The following is a 22,570-nucleotide window of genomic DNA, read 5'->3' as shown; positions in this document are numbered from 1 at the left end:
GTTCTCTTCCACTGGGAACGCAAAGCTGTTTCCGAGCTGGATGGAAAACTCACTCGTGTCTTGACTCGAGGCCCCAGAGATGAAACGAATCAACCTGCTTCATTTGCCTGCCTGGATGTTACGCAACAAGCACCTCGTGCAAGTCCACAGTTTGCCCACAACATCTTGGACAAAGCGTCCCCCCTGTATGCTGCTCTGAAGTTTCCACTCCCCGGGGAAGACTTTCTACACAATTTTGGAGCGGGCCTGTGGGAATTTCTGAGCATGTCTGATCTCAGTAGTGACTGGTGATGATGACTGAATGAGGGCTCGACTCCAATAACTCTTCTACAAGTCTTTGATGAGACACCAAACATTCCAGTAGACCTTCAGGACCTTAAGACAAGGGCCTTCCCCAAACTGTTACTGCAAGTTGGAAGCACATAATCGTCTACATCTTGCTAAATTTAAACCTCTGATTGGTTTTCATTTATGTTATTAATAATGACATTAGAGACACTGATTGTTTGGAATTTTTTTGGGGAAACTGCACAAACAATCCAGAATTTTGACACTCATAATAGTCGTATGTAAAAAATATAATAGAAAACCAAAAGTACTCACCATTCAAGGTCATTGGTCAATTACTTGAGTGGAGAGGGACGATTGCTGAAGGTTTGTGAACTGTCATAAGAACAGAAAAAAAAAAATCTTAATGGCAGGATATTAAAAGTTAAAACAATTGCACACTCACCATGATTTTGGAGCCAGATTACATTTTGTGCTTGGTGTTTGATGCTTGTTTTGTAATACACTAGATAGCGTGGAAGTCAAAAATCATCCCAGAATAACAAAGCAGGAAATTTATTTACCATCAGCACAATAACACATTTTTGTTTGGCTTGTCCCTTTCAGATTACAGGGTGGCATTAAAAAAAAAAAAAGAAAAAAAAAGGTTAATACATAAAAAGTTATTTACAAGCACCCAGGTCATGCTTTTCACTTTAATGGATGCAATAAATAATGTTTTGTTTTCAAATAATAACAACATAAATCACAGTAGGCCACACAGAGAAGGTAAGCAAATAAATATATTAACAACATACAGTATTTAATGCCGTTATCCCTTCTTGTTAAACCCAGTAAAAGGGCTACTTTTTTTGTTCTGGGTTTAGGTCAGTACCACATGAAAGGTGGCCAAAATAACCATGGCTTCGAGGGTGCGGGGGCAGCATAGAAAGACGTTGGGACCAGTTTAGCTCCAGATGCTGCGGGCTTGCTGACATCGGCCGCCTCCACTGCTTGACGCATAAACAAACGTGACTTTTATGGCCACTCAATTGCTTTGCAAGTGTATAATTCTGAACTGCATTTAGAAGTCACAGTTTGCGGAGTGTGAATCAAGTCTCGAGTTAAGCAATAAAACTAGTGCTGCTTCTAGTTGTTCCTTTTTTGGGGGAATAAATTAGCAAGATGTGTCGTATTTATTATATAGAGGCAAAACACCAACAATTGTTTCAAACTTAGGATTTGGCGTTGCTGTTAAATGTGCCCATGTCACATGATGTCGATCTGCATTGGTTTGACGATAGCGGACATCCGTCAGGTGGTGGTGCCCCCCCTCTAGGAGGTGAGCTTTGAGTAGCTGGGCGGGGAGAAGCGCCGACGCAGGTACTTGAGGATGTAGAGGGGCAGGCAGCTGACCAGCGTGATGGACGTCACCTTCCACAGGAACGACGGTGTGGTGATGAAGTACACATCTGAAAAACAAGAACGAACGATGAGGATTGGCCAATGTCCCTCAGCACACAGAAGGAGTAGTGGATGTTAGGGTTTATAAACTATCTTGATCGTATGATTATGTTGGGATGTAGACTAGAATGATGAATCCCTAACAGTGGACACAAGAGCCCAATTGTGGTTTTTCCATGTTTAATGTGGCACTCACAATCGGGTGATTGCATGCACACAGAGAAATGCTGATCATGCTAAACCTGGTCATTTGAAATGATACTAAAAAATAAAATAAAATATTATCATTAACACATTTGATTCCTTTTGTGCACGTAGGAAGGGTTGCGTTATTGCTAACCTTTCCATTCTGGAATACTATACATTTCCATAATTTGTTATGAGTAGAAGTAGATTTAGATTGCCCATCCTCAAAATGTCAATGTGTTTTAGCTTAATCCATCCATCCGTCCAACAAAGGGAAAAAAAAAAAAAAAAAAAAAACTCCTTGGTTAGCACAATGGCTAACTGAAACGGAGCATGAAGGCCAACATTTAAAATCTATTCCTATGCACCTAAATGAAGAAACGTGTTCCGAAAGTAAATAAATAAAGGGTACACTTGACCGCATGCCAGCCATGACTTGCAGTGGTGGAGATCTCAGGCTCAAAACGGAGCGCCACAGCCCACATGTAGTCTAAAATAAAGGCTAGTAACATTTTGGGTGTTACTCAACGTGTCCACTCATCAGGAACCAACTATTGTGGTCGTTTGTTTGAAACACCTTGGTAACAATACTGCAGGGACAGCACACCATCTTGCATGTTGAATGTTTAAAAAAAAAAAAAAAAGTCCACCAATTTACCATTCGACTTGTTGTTTTAAAAATATTCTTGTTTTCTAAAAAAGCTAAAAAATGAATGATTCTATTGAAGCTTAATATAATCAATCCTAACTATGTGTGTGTGTAAGAGTATGAATACAAAGTCAAAGCCGGTTGCAAGTTTTGTTTCCAAGTCATGAAATACACTCGAGCACACTGAAGGCGTCTCACCGATAAAGTCATGCAGAAAGACGAGCGACGCCACGTAACAGGCCAAGCTGAGGAGTTCGGCAACCATCATGAGCCAGTGCCACGTCTGGATGGTCAGCGCCACCATCAGCAGTTCGGTGAGGATGAGCGACGTGAAGGAGATGGCCACAATGTGGACAAACTCGGATTCGAAGAGCAGCAGGGCCCCGTACATGATGATGCTGCCTGCAAGCACCAGAAAGTACATGTGCTTTTCATTTGATTGTTTTGGAACATTTTGGGTCCAGAACCTTTTTCTCATACAAATATTTACTATGACTTTTTCTGACAACCAAAATTAATTCAATGCAAAAAGAGGCGAAGCTAAGCGACGCAATGTAATGTATATTGTCGCAAAGTTTAGCAACCTGACGACCAAAAATTGGGCTAAAATGCGTGCAGTATTAAAAGATAGCAAATGTTTACCTGCAGGAACCGACTAATTCTATTTCCAATTTATCAAGCACTGAAATAAAAACCAAACTCGTACAAAAACAAAATTCCAAGAAACTTGTAGAATGAGTTCGAATGGTCCACGGCATTCAGCAAAAATATTATTAAAACAATATTTTAAGATTTGACTTGAACATACTTTTGGTAAAAAAGTCAAAGTGGGATATTCATGAATAAAATGACAATCTTAGTGAGTTCTTACCTTGATAAATACTTATTAAAACCCATATTAGAAAAGTCTTAAAGGACAGAGGTCTGCCCTGTAGAAAGAAAAAGAAAATAATTACTCACTGGTTTTGCTATTATCATAAATATTACATTTGTACAAACATTTGTTAAATACCTTCAACAGGTCTTTGTATAACTCAGGATATAACATGGCCACCTCGGACTTGACGTCTTTGTCCAACACCAGGGAGAAGACGGGGAACATTGTGTAGATGGACGAGTAGCTGAAAGATGCGCAACACTTATCGGTACGTGTTGTCACTTTGGCAGAAGGAAACATGGCGGCAACATGTGCGCTCACCCAATAATAAGGAATCCTTGGTAGAGCGGCACCGAAGCAAAATAGAAGACAGATGAGAAGACGGCCTGCGCAACAGAAGAGAGAAGGCACGCACTTTTATTTATATTTATACAACACATTTCATATACAAAGTAACTCGATCGACTTCACATAATTAAAAGCACGTTAAAAAGCAATTTATGTGCAGCATAACAGCAATAACAACCCAAAACAGCGTAATGTGCCTGCGTGGCCAGCAAGTGGACAAGAGGCCGAATCTTCCACGTGAACATTCTTGACTGAATTGCAGCACTTTGACCATCAAGCAACTAATTTTGGTGTGCGGGGTTGGCATGGCTGATGCAGCATTGAGCTGTCAAGTGCCACGCAGGGGCTGCTCCCAGCTGTGGTTGTGGTTGTCCAGACATGTGGAGGAGAACCCGCCCCGCCCCCCCGAACACACACTCCCACTTGAGGCAGTGAGTCATAGGCTCGCCCTCCGTGGCGGCCCCAAGGTTGGATTGGAATACGGACGGTAGTGGTGCTGTGGGGGCGCTCTGACTCATGACCACACCTTCCTGCCCCACATCGGATGCTTACTCTTGGGTATGATTGCGTTATTTTCTCTCATTTTTGGCTGAATAATATATCTGTGTAAAACACATTTGAATTCATTTGAAATAATTATGTTATCAGAGATGTAAGTAAACTTTTCTAGACCGTTTTTTTTTTTTTTTCCCTCTAGGACATCAGGTTTTTGTACGATTACTACTACTAATTTGTAATATATTTCGCAATATTGTGTAATAAGGGAATTATGGGTTAGTTTCAGTAACCTGGGGGGGGGGTTTCTTCCGAAATATCATAGCTATAAATTACAACACATAGTAAAGCTCACTTGCCCAAAGTCAGCTGTGACTGGACCCAGCTCACCGCTGACCCCAAATACAAGCGCTATAGATGATAAATGAATGAATGAATGAATGAATGAATGCATGAGTGAAGTGTATCAGAACTAAAAGGGGAAGAAAAGGACCAAAACGACTTTCAGATGTGGCTGATACCTGCATGGTGCTAATGCAAAGGCTCCTATGGATGACAAACTGGCTGAGGGCTGCAGACCGCTTGTAGCTGTTTCGTCCGTGAACCATCAGGAGACGACCCAAATGTTTGAACTGAGTCACAGAGAAGTCTGCGGCCAGTGAGGCCTGTTTGCCTTCCTGTCAAACACAAGGAACACAAGTAGACCAGTGAGGACTTTGTCTACCTGAGGCGCCGCCAAATACTCGAAAACAATGATTGTTTTTGTGCTCATAAAACAGTCAACAAAAACACACACATTAAAAAGTCAGACTTGTTGCAGTGAAGAAACATTACATGGTCCCACCTGAGCAATACAAATTCTGTGTACAAAAATTATGTGTGCAATTTAGAACGCTGCTGTTAAGAGATTTTTACCAGAAAAAAAAATATTGGATCACAGGAGTACTGTCGTGTTTCTACTATGTAGTCTGCCACTTCTTTGCATGTAAAATAAATCTTGCACACAGACAATGTGAAAAGGTGAGTGGACATGACTTCATATTATGTGAACACGAAAGGGATATCGACAGGAAAGGCGAACTTTGAGAGAGGTTTGCTCGCTAAGAGTCTCACTTTTCCCTCCACTCCCACGCCACAGTCGGCTTCCTGGATCATGCTGACATCGTTTCCTCCGTCCCCTAAGAGAAAACAAGAGCCATAGAGGTGTCAGGATTCACATCGATGGAGCTCCGATACGGCGGTGGCGGCTGCTGCTGCTCAAGGCACGCCCTTAATTTGAGATCGGAACCCATCCGTGTCTCACAGGCTAACACAACTTGCATCACGTGAGCAGCCCTGTTCACCCCATCATGTGTTTAGAAGTGTCAAAATTAATCAATTAATTGACAACAAATCAATTATCAAAATGATTGTCTCTTTTTTTTAATAACAGAGTTTTGGTTTGGAGTCATATTTTTTTCAATTTAAGATTGTTCAAATTTGATTTCAGGCACTTAAGATGAATAATTCTCTGATTTCTCTAGCCCTTCATGAAAGCAGACAGATTTATCATTTGTGTTTAGTCAAATGAAGACATTTTTGAAAACATCTGCTTTTACTTTAGAAAACAATGACTATCAATCCTACTTGTTGTTCATGTTAATCACCAAATGAGAAACAAACAAATAAAAATAGTTGGTTCATGAACAGTAATTGGGGAAAAATGTTTTTTAATACGCTAAGAAAAATAAAATTGCATCAGATTATTCGACTAAAACCTTTCTTTAAAGTTTTACATCTGCCACATCTGCGCTGTAGGCAGTGTTTGCTCTTGACTGACGTGGACCACAATACATGTGATGTCAGTTGTCATAATAAAATAAATGACAATTTGCCAGATGTGTCAATCTGACCACTGTGCTTGAAAGGAAGCCCAAAAGTAGCATGGCACAAATCTATTAGTTGGGTACGCCTTTGATGGTGAAAATGAAAAAAAAAAAAAAAATCCAATAAGAAATAATGGATGTACGATCATATCAGCTTGTCTAGTTGTGTTTACTACGCACCGACAGCACAGGTGAGCTTGCCCGTCCGCTCCTGCAGCAGCCGGATGATCTGAGCCTTCTGGGTGGGAGCGCAGCGGCAGCATACCACGGCGGGACACTGACATGCCAGCTCCATGAACTCGTATTCGTAGTATTTGAGACAAACCTGCGGCATAGGTTTGCGTCGTCAGAAAGGTTACCATCGCGTTGAGTGGATAAAAAAGGTTATAGTGGAGCTGTCCCCACAACTCAACTAAGACTTTTGATTTGACTCCTTTTGTTGTTCTCGCAAACCTGCACAGGGGAGGAATCAAGATGGCCACAGTTTTTCTACCTGTGACGCTAAGGTGCTTTTCAAATAAAGCTATGATGAAACAAATGCAAACCTAAATGAGTGTGTTTGATCAAATATATTTCTTATCTAATTAGCTGTCTAAAAGCCACAATGAAGCCATTCCTTAGCACATTGTCCTGTTGCGTTAGCTTGATTACAAGACCGAAGATTACCTCGAGCGAGTCCCCTGATATCACCAGAGCGCAGTCGTGTTTCCTCCTGAAGGCGTTAAGTTCCAGATGGGCCTCTCCTCGTGTGGTCACCTGTCATTTCAGGCAACCGCATTAACAACTGTGCTTGAGCGCACACATACACAAAAGATTAACAGTCCTTGCTGGTGTACCAAACATGCCTTCTCATTAACTGGTTTATTGTTAGCTATGGGTTGTTAGTCTGGATAATTTCCAATTCTGTGTATTTTGACTTTTTTTTTTTTTAATTAAGACTGGTTTATGTAAGATTTATAATAGTCTATCAGCTTCTGCTTCTTCAGTCAAATCACAATTTTGCACAAGCCCCATAAACAAATTCTCTGGACTCCATTCCGGTTTCAAATTTACAGCTTTGCAACCTGGATTTCGGCCCGTTAGACTGAGGAAACTGTGTCAGCTTCCAATTGAGACCGAAGACGAGCTCAAATTCATCCCTGACAGCCCGTGGAGTTAATCTGTCATGAAGAGTTACGTTAAGGCCAGAACATCCGCCAGCCGCTGACTCCTCAGACGTCAGCGCGCATCAGGACTTTGGTGGTGACCAGGAAACTAATCCAGATGTGCGTGTCGCAGGCCCAGTCAGCACTCCCACAGTGTCCACTGGGACTCAGGTTTTCAAGGCGTGCCAACCATTGTTATTCTCTTCCAGTAAGCGCGGTTGTACGCAAACGCTAACCTTAAGTGGGCGGCCCTCACTCAGAGGTGGCTCGGTGCCAGGCATTGCGTTGCGAGGGGACCATCAAAGCCAAAAAGCTGAAAAACAAATTAGGAAACGAGGCCTCGGCGTGTTCCCGGCGGGAGCGCTTTGCTCGTTCTCGCCTTCAATTTGCTCTCCTTGACAGTGGCTTGGATGCGTTCACCAGTGGGAAGTGATTGATGCTTTGTGGATCCTGGCTGGGCCTGCTCAAGCAACCCAGCGCTCGCTAACGGGCCTAGAGGGGGGGCCGAGGGTTGACGTCTGACCGAGGGTGACCCACTCCCACCCTGCTGACGGAATCTCCACACTTACTGGTCTGAAGATGTGAATGTCCTGATTGCGGGTAATCAGGTGGGCATTCTTGGCGGTGCATGTGGCTGTTTCCAGCTTGTCTCCTGTCAGCATCCAAACCTTTGCAGGAAGCAAATAACATGTTTGCATCAATACGTCATGTATTGACAGACAAATCATAAAAGTAGCGACACATTGTTTCAATGTATGATATGTTTAAAAAGAACATAGCACTGTATGTAGTGAAGTGAATTCAGGACCAAAAAAATGATAAACATTTCAAGACTGAATTCGTGACTGAGAAAAAAATATTACATCCTTGCTGGTACGGGAGAAGCAACGTTAGCGCTGATTTGGACAATTTGTTATTTTACATATTTTACATTTCCATTGAATATTAAAAAAAGACATTCATGGTAATTTTTTGATGATTGTATATTTTTAAAAACCTCAACGCCACTCGTGTTTTGATGTGTCGTTTTATATCGAAATGTTGTCCACCTTGATGCCCGCATTGCGAAGGATCTCCAAGGTAGGCCTGACATCGGCCTGCAGCTGGTCCTCCACACCAGTCAAACACAGGAGCTCCATCTCCATTTCCAGACTTTCAATCACCGTGGCAACCTTAAGGGAGCGGTCGTGCACGCTGAGCTTGGCCTGGACGTAGCGTGCCTAAACGGAGTCACGGGGAAAACAGATTGAGTCAGATAAAGTTATTAGTTTTTTTTCCTGGTAGCTGCAGTAGAAAACAGAATGTCAGAAATATGAGCAGATGAGATGCATAAAAAAACCACATGCAGACAGTTGGCTGAACTGAAAAAAAAAACATTCCAAATATTTCAGTTATAATTAAATAAGCGACATGCTTGCTCTTTCAAGCTGCTTCCAAAGCCACTTCAATGCGAATTGACGGCCCTCTTGTTGCCGCCGCGGCTCCGTGGTCACTCACCAATGAGATAACGCAAAAACAATCCGCTAGTGACTCATACAGGAAATACAAAGTGTGTGTGCGTGTGTTTGTGACTCACTGCTGCCCACCAGCTCAAACACACAATTATACAGTTCAGTAACTCAAGCCTGCGGGGGAGCGACCCCACCCTTCTCGAACAATGAATGGGATGTGGGGTTACTAGGGGGTTCAAAGGTTAATCTAATCACCCAGCAACAATCGTATTTATTAGGACTGAACATGGAGACAAAAATACTAAACCTTCTGTGCTGCTGTTCTCATGGCAACCGTTTCAAAAGAAAACGATTAATCTTTGTTGTGTTGTATTATGTTCACATTTTGGGGGCATAAACTTTTGACAAGCAGGTTCTGGAGTATAAATTCACACAAGCACATCATGTGCCTCATCGCTATGTACGAGTAGAATAAAAAAGGTCAGGCAAGTAAACCTGCGCTAAGGACACACACTATTGTTGGCTCATAAATTCCATTGTAACGTAAATAAATGGTAAAATTGGCGCTGTATTTTGCCATTTTAAACTCTTAAAACTGGGCTTGAAAAGGAAAGAAACTGTGAGGCTAGCCTTGGATCCAAATAAAATCAATAAAATAAGGATTAAAGAAATCAATAACTGCAGTTTCACACTCAAATGTACCTCAAAATCTTGATACTGTTCCTCAGTTAGGGACTTCTTGGAGACAACCAGGACTCGCAGACCTTCTCTCGCCATGTTCCCGCACTACAAAACAATCAGGAGGGTTCAAACACTCTTCCAATTTCATTTCAAGTACAGAGACCCCCCCCCCCCCAAAAAAAAGCTGTGACATCAAATGATTAAATTTATGAAACCCCCCGCCCCAAATTTTATGCCACAGCTGCCCTAAATTACCAGCATTGGTAATTATGAAACATTTTTCAATGTTTATGTAATTAATAGTACTCCATTATGTAAATTCTGATGCTATAAATTACATTTTAAATCCCAAGAATGATGGTTATTGCTATCTATACATTTTATAATTTACCATTTCTACAAAAACAGTAAAGCACACATTACTATTGATCAAAACATCAATTTGAGTCATTTCCTTGTAACGCTGTGCGAGGAAAAAAATATGTACTACAAGCTATTTGATGCGAAAAAACAGGAATGTCAAAATAAAAGTGACTACCTCTTCTTCCAGCCAATCATTATACTGGACAATACCAGCCATCACCACATCAGCACCCTTCATGTAGAACGTGATCTCTCCAGTTGATTCATCCTGCAATTGAATTATTATGTTTAATTTTATGAGTACCCGCTGAAATGTGTTTTCAGTTGGAGAGTTTAAAAGATTGTGAAACTATCGGGGGGGGGAGCAAATGCATGTGCCATCAAAAGCAGTAAGTCATCTGAACTATTTGCACATTTTAAGCCCCCCGCCTCTTTGTTCCCATGCACAAACTCAAATTAATCTGTCATGTATTTTCTTCTGAAACCAGCCCCAATGTATCGCCTAGCAACAAACACAGCCCAAACTGACAGTAAAACCTTGGTCTGTTTCTGAACTTGCATTCAGGAAACATTCATGGAACAACAACAAGTATATTGGCACTCACTCGCACGATGATGCCCATCCTCTTGCTCTCATAAGTGAAGGGGAAAATTTGCAGGATGCTGAAATTCATTATTTGGCCAGTAGGGGTCCTGAGTTGCATGGAGGACTGATCTCGCCCCACCAGCGTGAGACCAACGCTCTCTGTCCACTGCACCAGCGACACCTGCAGACAGCGAATGGAAAAGACCCTGCTTGAGGTTGGACTGACAGAAGACTATTGATCTAAATGCCATTGTGTCACATCAATGCTCCATTACTTGAAATATGAAGGGAAAGGGTGCTCCAGCCTGAAGAGGCTCTTTGATATTTTGGTCACATTCAGCATTAATAAATATCTGAAGCATTAGGAGCACTTAACGTTATTGATTATTGAAACTTCAGGGAGGTTTTTGAAATTAAAAAAATGGATAGAGGAGGCCAACCACTTCCATTACTGAAGAGCCTTTCAGAGAGAAAACAACTAATCCATCAATCATTGTGTGACAGGCCTAATGGCAGACTAGTCAAATACATAGAGTGGCAGAAAACAACACAGATGACAATATACACAACTAAAGTTACTGCCAGAGGTAAAATGTACATTCAACAGTCAATAATGTAAATTGGTACTATATTAAGACTTCCTTTCTGCAGCAGGGAAGCCAGTTTAACTTGCAGAGTTCTGGAATGCGCTTCGTGCTACAAATTGCTCATTAACGTCACATACAAAGAGTCGAGTGGTGTCATTTCCTCCAAACAACAAATGTAGGTGGGCTTTTACAATGACAAAAGCAGTGACCCGTGAAATATGTGCTCAAAGGAAACCCAAAAGGGGATAAGTGCAAGAGGCTGGGGAGCACATAAAGGAAATCCGCATTTACGCTGCAGGATGTGGATCACGTTGAATTCAGCAGGCCACTTCCTGGTGTTCAAAGAATGCTCACCGTGGAGGACATAAATGTGGGATGACATTTGGCTTGTGACACTTCGAGGAGGAAAGCAACCGAGTGGAAAAGCCACGGCGACAAACACAGAATGGTCCAGGTTGAGACCGTCTGATGGTGTTATAAAATTAATGTGGGGAAACATGCAAGCAAATCACTCAGCATGGCTGGATGTGTGAGAACATCCAACTCTTGGCTTAACCTGTGTGCTTTTCTTATCTGAGGGGGACACAATGAAATGACGCATACAGTGGAACCTCCTTACAAGTGGTAAAATCTGGAATCAATGACTTTGCACATCAGAGGATAGACATCTTCACAGGATGTAAAGGAAATTCACTAGAATAGATGGGATCGTGTCTCGGGTTAGTACCTCATCGGGGCTGGCGGCCTGGTACACCCTGCAGGTGTCTTCATAGTGCTGCTCTGCCTCGGCCTGGTCCGTCACGCCGTTGGACTCGTATGTCGGAGTCACGTTGTGCACTAACGCGATGGCTTTCACCGCCTCGTGAACTCTACTGCTGATGGTCTTACGAACTTTTGTGGCCGCAGGGGCCCTGGAGGCCGGAAAGTCATGAGTGGGCTGAGAAGCACACACAAGCCACAGATGAGGACAGATGAGATTATCATGATATATGTAACCTAAAGATAGACACGATTTATTGATTTTTGACTGATTGAGTTTAAAGATGGTTTGTTAATTTTATTTAATATGTAGTGTTTATCTCTAAAACCTGTTTGAAAAAAAAAATCAATCGTTTCACTCATTCCCTCGGTCAGGCCATCATGCAACTCAAAAGGTCCAATTGTAATCATTGGAGTCAGAGCGCTACACAAGAATACACACATGTTTTCAACTAACTAGCCATGTTTTTAATGAACTATGCTTTTGCACTGAGGTCTTTCTATTATTAGCCATTCGCACGTTGCAGAGGTTAATGGCAACGTCATTTAACATGTTGGGGCAGCGCATGGCTTTTGGGTTAATCCCGTTTCCTGCTTCACTAACCTCTGGTGTCAAGGGGGACAAAGCCTATGATCAGAGGTCAGGAAGAATTGAGCGGCGCAAACAATCACAAATTGTTGTAGCTTTAAAAAAAAAAAGTGCGTCCTCATTCTCTTTTGATGATATTCAAGCAATAATGTTCTGTCCCTTTCCATGTTTTGTACCTGCGTGTAAGCACTGAACACATGGCTCTGCACTTCATCCATGGAGTCCATCCCGTATGCCACCGTCCCAAGGTGGAGGCGGCGAAACACCATCTCATTTTGAGTGAGAGTTCCTGCCATTCAAATAGTCACGGTCATTCAAATCAGTCACAATTCTACTAAACGTGGACCTGAATAAAGCATAAAATGTGTGATCAGTAAGGTTTCTGCTTCAATATTTTTCACTGATGCTGATCTGATTTAAATGAGCGTTTTCTTCTCCTATCCAACCTGTTTTGTCAGTCAGCAGGTAGGAGATGCGGCCCAGCTGTTCGGGTATGGTACTGGCTCTCACCACCGTGCCGGGTATCTTGGAGTCCTTTTTAATCATCCAACTGAAGACCATCTTACCCATATCCAGATTGACCCGCAAACTATGGGGAAAAACGAGAGTGCACACAATCAAATAAAGCCACATGTATAGCATAACTGCAGCGCCACAATGTGGAGGGTTTTATGTCCCACCTGATGGGCACGATGTTGGAAAAGAGCAGTAGGAAGCGCAGGATTTGCAGGTACCAGCGTCCCGCAAAGTGCTGCAGGGCCACCATGACCAGAGACACTACCACCAATGCCCCAAACAGGATCTTAGTCAGGCAGTTCACTTCCAGGTCAAACAAGCCCACCTGACATGAACACAACAAATAGTCCAATTAAATGTCGCAATTTAATTTGCTATACATTCCGTATTGTAACTGGCCACAATGATCACAGAGGATATTTTCCAAGTACAATATGCAACAATCTTGCATGCCTGGTTTCAGCAAACCTACCTTGTGCCTTGGGTTGGATGTGTTCATGACGCTACGCAGCTCCTTGCCGGTATAGATAACAAGCCCCACTACCGTGCCTGTCACACGGGAACCACAGTGATTCCAATAATCAATGCTAAGATAAAGATCATTCTTCTAAACCAAACCGCTCAGCACCTACTTTCACATCTTTCAGTAGCTTACCTGAGGCAACCACCGTGCTGGCCCATAGAGTATTTTCAATGCTGAGGCTTTCGTTGATGGGAGGGTCACCATCCTCCTGTAAAAGATGATGTTGAGGAAGGTTCTGAAATTTCTGAAATTATGTATCCACCAAGTATTCCAGTTCGGTTAGAAAGAGTAAAAATAAAAAAATAAAAAAGCGCATTGATGGCAACAACATACTCACTAAAAAGTATTACTATTTACTTTTTGAATTTTCCCCACACACAAATCACTGTGTGTGTTAAATGATATGGAAATCAACCCTGTTACAAGCTTTTATTTAAGGATGTTCAATAGCCTTTTTATCAGACCATGTTTGTTCTTACATTTGATTGGAACACAGAGACCTCAAGATATATCCTTCTTCCTTTTGAATGCTAAAATAGCCACATCAATTTGAGTTATTTAAACCATAGTAACTTATTATAGCTATCATAATGATTATTCATTTTATATTTGTAGGTAATAAGGACAAGGTCTTAAACGGAACATTTCCCTGATTAAGTAACACATCATGAGTTAACACAAATCGAAACCTGCTTGCTTCTTTGGACCAGATAATTTTGTACATACCCTGGTGAAAGTTCCAATAAAGTTATGGATGTCGATGTTTGGCTCTTCTGCGTATACGTAGGATCGAATTTGTAGAAGGTCCTACAAGACATGAAGAACATTATTTAGGAGTTGGACATTCATGTTAATTAACGCTATAGTTGACATAAAGTTTACAAAGTTTTGGAAAGCGAGAATTTTGGTCCATCGCTGTTTATGTACTCACTGAGGCGGTCGGCAGCCTCTGCGTGCATGCCACAGGGAGGCGCAGCTTCCAGTCTGTCTCCCCGTCCAGTTGATCAGTGCGAAGGAAGCAGGAGCCTGAGCGAGGGACGACAAAAGCTTATGACCCATAGAAACACTTCCACCACTTGGGGGTGACAACAGACAAGTCGTCGGTGTCAAGAAGTGACATCTCAATTCATGATCTGTGAGCCAAAAGAAGTGACACAAAGTCTCTTAGAGCAACCATCTGTTTTTTTTTTTTTTAAATAACATTGGGAGTTTTGCTGACTAGGTTTGGCCACAGTAACCAGTGGGACAGAAACCTGACACCCTGCCACCAAATTTAGTCACTTGAGTCATGTGGCACAAAAAACCAGCCCAGTCCTGACTTGGGATCTTCATAATGGCGTTCACATGGAAGGGAGATACCCGTACACTATTTCCAGGAAAACAAATCGGCTGTGTTCATTTCCTTGGCCATAAAGTCATAACAACAAGCAACCTTGGACATAATTAAAGACACATATGTTGCTGTTGCATTAGTCTAACTTAATCCACGTGGTCAGTCAAATGAGGTGCTTTTGTGTAGTGGAACCTTTAAAGATTAGGTAGACAGAAAGATGGCAGTCTTATTTTTTGGGCTTTCTTGCAAATTATTATTAGGATTATTTTTAAAAAGAGTAGCCTCAGCAATGCCGCCCAAATTTCAAAAGAGCGCAAAATATAAATGTGTTTGGTTTTTCTTTGGCATTCTTATGGCAATCATTCCAAAAAGATAAGACTAAGTGGGTCAATGGGTATTCAGAGATAAAAGTCAAAACAGAAGCACCAGTATAAAAAAAAAAAAAAAAAAGCTCCATGAAAACACTAAATAAATAAGTATTGTACTGTATTGTCTAAAAGTGCCTGTTTGTGTAGTTCGTTAAGTGCGAGTATGATGAGTTTGATCATGGACCAGCTCATTCCCATTTACAAAATTTTGCGAACGTGTCTAAATCTGAAGGATTTCCATCAACCGTGGCCCTGGAATGTTTTGTGTTAAAACAAAGTTCCACTGTATGGAAATTATTCCAGTTTTGATTGGGTATGCACAATTTCATTTGCAAGACTAGCATGAGGAGGTCAATGTTTGGTCTACCTTACGTAAATGTATAACTGGAAGCAGCAAACCCCCTGCCTCCAACCACGGGAGCTTTGACTGATAGTATAGTACTGGACCCAATTACAATTTAGACATTATAGGACTTCCTGTCCAGGCTTTGGGCTAATCCCTGCACCTCAGCGCCTTTTTTAAACAAGTCATTTCCCCAGCCAGATCTGGATGAATGACCAGCAGATGTTTACCATTTCTCTCTGAGGTCCTTAAAAAGATCATGTCAGCAGGAACACGTTGGTTCTACAAAGAGAGGCAGAAAGAAAAACATCACTTCCAACATCACTTCCTGCTCCTTCACCCCACCCACCCTCCTTCTGCTCTTAAAATGTTTAAATTATCACGTTGCATGTGGCACATTAGTAACATAGCCCCAAAATCTCAACACGATTCTTCTGAATCACAGAGGCATATTCTCCAAGACGTAATATTAAATCAGTCGGACATATTCACGGAATATGGCGGGCGACATGTGTGACCTTTCCTTTGGCTAATCATTCAGAAAGACGCCCTTCATTGGAAACTGAAGACAGAAGTATACTTCTCATATTTCGTGTGCAAAACACCTCAATGGAGCTGCCATAGCCAGACTTTTAATTTTAATGGGAAGTGACTATATATACTGAGCAGACCCAAAAATGAAGTCAAAATGTGCATCAATTTGCTTCGATTAATTGATAAGCATTACGTGAGAGATTTTTCCATTCTTGCCGTGTGGAAGCATTTTCAACAAACCTTTTCCACGATTATAAGATCCCCCACTTGAATGTTGCTGCTTTTGATCTTTGCTGTGCCTAGCAGGGAAGAGAAAAATATAGAAGACATTAAAGGTAAAACCATCAAACACATAAAATGTTGTTATCATTCAAATATGGTTTAGAGTAAACAATGTAACAGCAAAAATATCTCAAATATCAATTGTAGGAGTGCCAGCTGCTTTCCCGCACGCTGACGTTTGAGGGAAGTAATTTTCCATGCAGATCTGAAGGAATGCTGGGGGAGTTGAGCCTTTCTCTCTCATTCCATTTGGAATTAACAGGCAAATTTGTTTGGAGGAGATCACTGACCCCCTGACCTCTGCCATGACCTCCGGCCAATGCATATGCAAGACATTAAGGCACATATAATATCACTATGCGTCTGGGTTCATGGGAATTCACAGTTCTTCTTTGTCCCATTGTGGCAATGGTGTTTCTGCTAAAACATGCAAACAATTGCATTAAATCAGAACTTAAAATAATTGTGATTGTAAGTATAAAGATGTTCTGATGGCAATGTGTCATCCACTTTTTGGAAACTGGAGCAAAACAAGTGTGTACAGGGGGCCGCTATCATGGAAGCGGGCGGTCATTAGGTTTACGGCTAAAACAAGCTGCCACATCAAAGTGGCCGAGTGATGGAAACCACGAAAGGTCTTTTGCTTTTTTTTTTTTATTTTTTTATTGTTGCTCACACTTCATACCATGGCCTTGTATACTCATTTTATGTCTCTGCTTTGAATTACACATCGTTTCCCCTCAGAGCCAGTAAGCTTCAACGGGGCCATTCCTCTACATTTAATAGATGTTGAAAAGTAGGAAAGGTGGCTCAGGTGGCAACATGGCTGCAAACATGAGCAATATTACTCTCCGTAATCTGTCCTAGGTTCCTGTGGAACTATCTTCTAAACCTGTACTGTGTATATGAAAAGAAACTTCAAAGCCTCCATCTGGATATTTTGGTTTAAATGCCAATGCAAACATCTGAACATATTTATTATATTGTTTATTATTTCACTGTATGTTACTGTACACATTTTATTGTTTATTTTGTTAAGTGATCCAAAATATACATGTGAACCAAACTGTCCAAATCTTAAGTGTGACTTAGTTGGTCATTGTGGTATGCTACGCATTAGTAAGCTTGCAGGGGGTGGAGCTTGACATAATGCTATCCTGTGATTGGTCGATTGGGCATTACAATGGAAGGTATTGAATGTAAAAAAAAAAAAAAAAAAAAAAAAACATTTAAGTAGAGTGGTTAGTAAAAATAAAAAAATATATGCTTGTTTGAAAGAAAACATAAGATATGATAACACCAGAAGCTTTTGTACTTCTGGACTTAAAAAAGATGTATGTAAAAAAAGTCAATAGTAATTTGATACTTATTTTCTGATGGTTTTAATGCAATTTTGCAACATCAGACTGATGTCAGAAGCAGAGGACATGCCCATTCCATGTGTTCAGACACACTCACTTTATTTTTATTGCAGTAATGACCAATTTGAAGTAGTGAAATCAGCTTGAGAACAAATCAATAAATGCTCAAAATGTCTTTAAAGCGAAAAAGTTTATCCTCATTCTGTGGAAGATAGCAATGCATTGTGGCTTTTGCCAATATGTGAAACATCTCAATGTTTTTTTCGACAATAAGTAAAAATATTGAAAATGGATAAATGAGATCAGGAGATTTTGTTAAAAGAAATTTTGGGGGGAAAAAAGGCCTTGACACTTTAAAACTTGACAATTGATTAATTTCTTAATCCTACACGACCTGACATTAATGGCATCCCGTGCTTACCTCTTATTGACAGCTTGCTGTAGATCTGCGAGTTCACCTCTTTGTCTCGAATATAGCATCTTATTTCATCAACGGCCTCTCGCATGATGGTGATGGTCAAGACCAGACCCTGTTAAATGAAATTAAAGAATCACATCGTCGGAAAGGTGACTTATTGACTAACATAGGTTGCGAAAGGCCGCATACCAAAGGGACCCAGTAGGTGTAGAGGTCACCCAAGCGTAGCTCCTCCACAAACTGAGAGCAGGCCAGCAGCAAGAAGTACAAGTTGAAGAAGTACTTGAACTGATTGAAAAGCACCTGTTAGGAGAGAAGACAGACAGACAGACACATTATCTTGTCAAAATCCTCATAAGATAATCAAGTAAGGTATTTTGGGTGGCTTTCGCTTTACAATCCAGTCTGAACATCCTCATGGGAATACTGAACGGGGATTTCCATCTGCTTTGGTGAAAATACAGACAACTTGTGGTCAGGGAGAGTTGCAGTTACAATAAGAGCCACTAGAGGGCAGAAGGTTTAGAACAGGGGCCAAGGCTTCTACATCTGGTACTGTACAGTTGTTTCCTTTAAGGAGGTGGCTGTCTACCATTGATGTAATTTATTGACGCAATAGCCCCACGTGCATTTGTAACTAGTAACAAAAAGTGCCACTTACACTTGGAGTGAAAAGATAGGAAGATCATTTGCACAATTAGACATGAAATCATTTCAATACCCAAAACATCTTACTGAAATGAATTGTGTCCTGAGATTCGACTGTATGTAAGTCTCAGACTACTAAAATGTATCACTTCCTGTCTAGGAACAAGAGCAGCAGCCTTAAACAGTATCATAGTCACATTTCACACTCAAGTTACAACCTCATTCAATTTCATTGCCACCAATGTGAGAGATTACAAAAGCTGGGTGCAGGCAAAGAGACCAAATGCTAAGACACACAACAACAAACTTAAAAAGTTCCACTTTGCATTGCAAAAGCCATCTGCTCTTTTGTTTGACAAGTAGACAATAACGACTTTTACCAACCTACTGAAGATCCTATCCTAAGACATCTGAATAGAAAGCAAATGTTCATGCAAAACACAAAACAATCAGAAGTGAAAACAGCACAGCAACCCCCCATCCTTAGGCTCAGGTCAAATAAATATGCAGACAAATGGAATGTAACATTTGCAAAGTCATCGTCACATTTGCTGCACTTAATAACTAGCTTAAATGCAAACACGCAATATAAGAATCCAAAATCTTGTAAACTTACATATATATTAGTTATTTGATTTGATTCACAACTGATGTATGTGAATAATAATACCTCGAAAACACTATAAAATGTGTTAGAAAAGTAACACAGTGAAACGAAAGCATGTATCTTGTTGAGTAACCCCTGCTAACAGTCAACAGAACTACAGATACACATTCAAAAACAACCCCCCCCCCGGAAATGAGCTGATTTGGCGCAGATCTCTCAGGCATCCGTCCCCAACATTTTTTGGACTGGTTTCACGCCATCCCTCAGCGCTCATGAGCCAGCAAAAAATCAGTTCATGAAGTCATGCTTCGTTTCACTCTATTTTCTCGTCCTGGTCCATTTTTAATAGGATATATCATATAATAGGAGACAAGGTGCCCTCCTGAGCTGGTTTGTCGTTGTGCGATACAAATAATCGTCCGACTTCGGAATTATATATGTGGTTGTTGGGAAGTGAAATAGAATGAGTGAAACAAACCCCGGGCAGGAAGGTGAAGAAGTTGTACTTCTGGTTGTTGATGACATTCCGGGGGTACCTCTGCTCCCGCTTTTCTGGATGGCCGAGCCACACCGTGCGGGGACGGAAATCGCACATGCCGCAACATTTGGACCACGGGCAGCACCTGAAACAAAGGGGGAAGTTAAAAATAACATCAGAAAAAACCTGCCAACAATTCAACTGACACAAGATGATACAAACCCAAATTTTAGACAGCGACAAATAGATATTCATTCATTCAAGACACCAAATAAAATCGATTCTAAATATTTAAAAATTAGCACACTGATAAGCACTAAATTGAGTTAAATATGCAGTTTTACAGCTAATTCACAAAACACTCACCCCACGCCCTTAATGGTGACTTGGTCTTTTTTGTACATTCTCGTTTTGCATAGCATCTCCATCAACGTTTCGTAACACTTCTTTGTATTCAGTTTTACAGTATGACTTCCTCCATTTGAATGCTGTTTTGAGTCCACTACAGCCAACTACAGTGGCACCTTGATAGATGTTTCATTTGTTCTGTGACCAAGCTTGTAACTCAAAACCTTTGTATCTTAAATCATCCCTCCCCACTGAAATTAATTTAAATTCCATTCATCTGTTCTCCAAAATAACCCAAAATGTCAATATGGCATTATTTAATATTATTCTTTAAAAAGCATACAGTAATGACATAACACAACAGAATGGCAATAAATAATATTTGGTTTCCTTCTGACAAAGACATGCTTCTTCTGGGGTGCGTTTTATTTCAAAATACTTTTAGAACAATTGTAGTCGAGAAAAATATACCTGTGTGTATGTATTTCAACTTAAGAATTGCTCCTAATGTATTCACCGTCACATCTTGAGTTAATGTGTGGCCACAAACATAAACCACACAAATGGTTCAACTGCATGTCCACAAAGAGAAAAAAACAACAACTATGGTTTCATCAGGAAATGGGTGACCACTCCTAAAGTTCAAACCAGACCAACATTCCATACGAAAGAACTCAGTGACCTTGTGATTAATTAATAACTACACTGTGAGTTATAAACCCGGGACAAAAAAAAAAATTTGTGAAACCCAATTTTGAATCCAAACAACATATCTAGGAATGGTATGCTGTTCAAAATAGTACAAAAGATTATGTGTATCATATAAGACGTCAAGGCTACCTGCACTGGAATTCAAGTTAGACTATCATAGCAAATAACAGAGTCCGTAAAAAAATAATAATAATAATAAATTCGGGCAATTTTGGATTTGACATCATCATTGGATGTCCATCTGACGCAAAAAGCTGTGATTGAATTCTTTGTTTTGTAATTAAGTTTCATGTCCTGTCATCATTTCCACAATCTTTTGGAAACTGTTCATTGGTGTTCCCTTCCCTTTACAAGGAATTCCTTCAGAGTGCTTTGCCTTTGACATCCAATTATGACGTCATTTCCTCAATTGCTGACATGAAGCAGATAAGTTCAAAGAAACAAACAAACAAACAAACAAACAAACATTTTACAATTAAGAGTATTTTAACTACACCGTTGACATTGCTGGGGGGAAAAGATAAACAGTATTTAGTGATTAGTTTGTGACTGCATCTGGTATTTAAGTCACGGTTGCGAGTCATTTTAAAATGTGTAGGTATTAAAAAAAATATATATAGAAAACACACATCAATAATTGCAAATCAACGCCCTCTTCAGTATATCGATTTTTTTTCTACTGATGTCATCGTTCAGTGTCATGATCTGACCGTGGTTGTGTTCAATGGGCTGCTACCTTGGATGGCATTACTTTGAGATATTTCAAAAGCCTCTCCATCAATCTGCACTAGGCCTGTCATCCATTTAAATTGGTTAGCGTAACATCATGTTAATAAGCAAACTTTTTGAATGGAGAAAAAAGAAAAAAAACATTGCTCGGGGCCTGCGTGTGGGTTGCGTTTGCACTGCGACGAAAAGGCAAATATTGACGTCGTCTTCAAGTGCACTTGCTGCACGCTCTCCCCGGAACAAGGATGTAAGCCATATAAGCTAAAGCTAAAGCTAGCTGTCAAACAGTCACATCAGGACAACACCTAATACATGTATTAAAAAAAACATAGCTATAATCTATACTGCCAATCGTTTAGCAACTCGGAATTTGTACATTGTCCTTCCCCGCTGACGTTTCAACACAAAGCAATCGTTTGTCTTCAATGAAGATGGCTGCAAATGAAAGCGACAGGGCTGCTAAAATGAACGCGTGTGTCATTTCAACGATCCTTACCCATGTCTGTGTTTGCTGTTGTTTCTCTTTGGCCGCCGGACAGGCTGCAGGGGAATATTGTCGGTCATTCCGGAGAACAGCCGCCGCGGGCACGAAGCCTGGCTGGGGCGGTTCTGAGCAGAGGCTCTCTGGGTGGAGGCTGTCACTTGCACCGTGGCGCTGACAGAGAGCCGGGGTGGGACACACGAAGCAGAAAATGGGGGAGGAAAAATAAAACGGGTGGGAGACAATAAACACAACATGGGGGAGGAAAAAAAACAAGACTTTGAAAGATGACAGATTCTGAGCTCTGTATTCATTATAGTTGTTTACAAATAATTACTTGAGTGTGCATATATGTTTACCCCAAAACGGGATGAACATCTAATTGGGTAGTTAATGGGCAAAATAAGTTGAAACACACTTTCAAATAGTAATTGTCACTCAAAATATGTTTGATTTAATTCACAGGTCCCAGAAGTATATTGGCCCTACTACAAATCACTTTTTTCATCTATCTGTGCCGATGATGAGGTTTTCACAAGATGGCCAAAGGAACACATTTAAAGAGGCTAATAAACCCG

General features: G+C 40.9%; 1 protein-coding gene across 1 annotated transcript; it reads right to left on the bottom strand.

The window, feature by feature from the left end:
• Window positions 1-827: 827 nt before the first annotated feature.
• atp9a (ATPase phospholipid transporting 9A) lies at window positions 828-22,194 on the bottom strand. The gene is made up of 28 exons (XM_085921660.1): window positions 22,008-22,194; window positions 19,724-19,868; window positions 18,180-18,293; window positions 17,994-18,102; window positions 16,170-16,228; window positions 15,626-15,677; window positions 14,283-14,377; window positions 14,078-14,158; window positions 13,484-13,559; window positions 13,301-13,377; window positions 12,993-13,153; window positions 12,759-12,901; window positions 12,489-12,601; window positions 11,692-11,901; window positions 10,397-10,558; window positions 9,967-10,059; window positions 9,450-9,533; window positions 8,346-8,516; window positions 7,866-7,964; window positions 6,818-6,907; window positions 6,332-6,476; window positions 5,400-5,464; window positions 4,808-4,963; window positions 3,765-3,829; window positions 3,579-3,687; window positions 3,438-3,495; window positions 2,765-2,968; window positions 828-1,739 (listed from the first exon to the last, which is right to left on the bottom strand). Exons 1-28 carry the CDS (start codon window positions 22,073-22,075, stop codon window positions 1,603-1,605), a joined length of 3,141 nt encoding a protein of 1,046 aa, XP_085777786.1. The 5' UTR covers window positions 22,076-22,194; the 3' UTR covers window positions 828-1,602.
• Window positions 22,195-22,570: the final 376 nt, after the last annotated feature.

Source organism: Syngnathus leptorhynchus, chromosome 1 (assembly GCF_054491065.1).
Source record: "Syngnathus leptorhynchus isolate UIUO chromosome 1, UIUO_Slep, whole genome shotgun sequence".
Lineage (NCBI taxonomy): Eukaryota > Metazoa > Chordata > Actinopteri > Syngnathiformes > Syngnathidae > Syngnathus > Syngnathus leptorhynchus.
The sequence above is the reverse complement of the archived record's forward strand: the minus strand, read 5'-3'. Positions and strand labels throughout refer to the sequence as shown.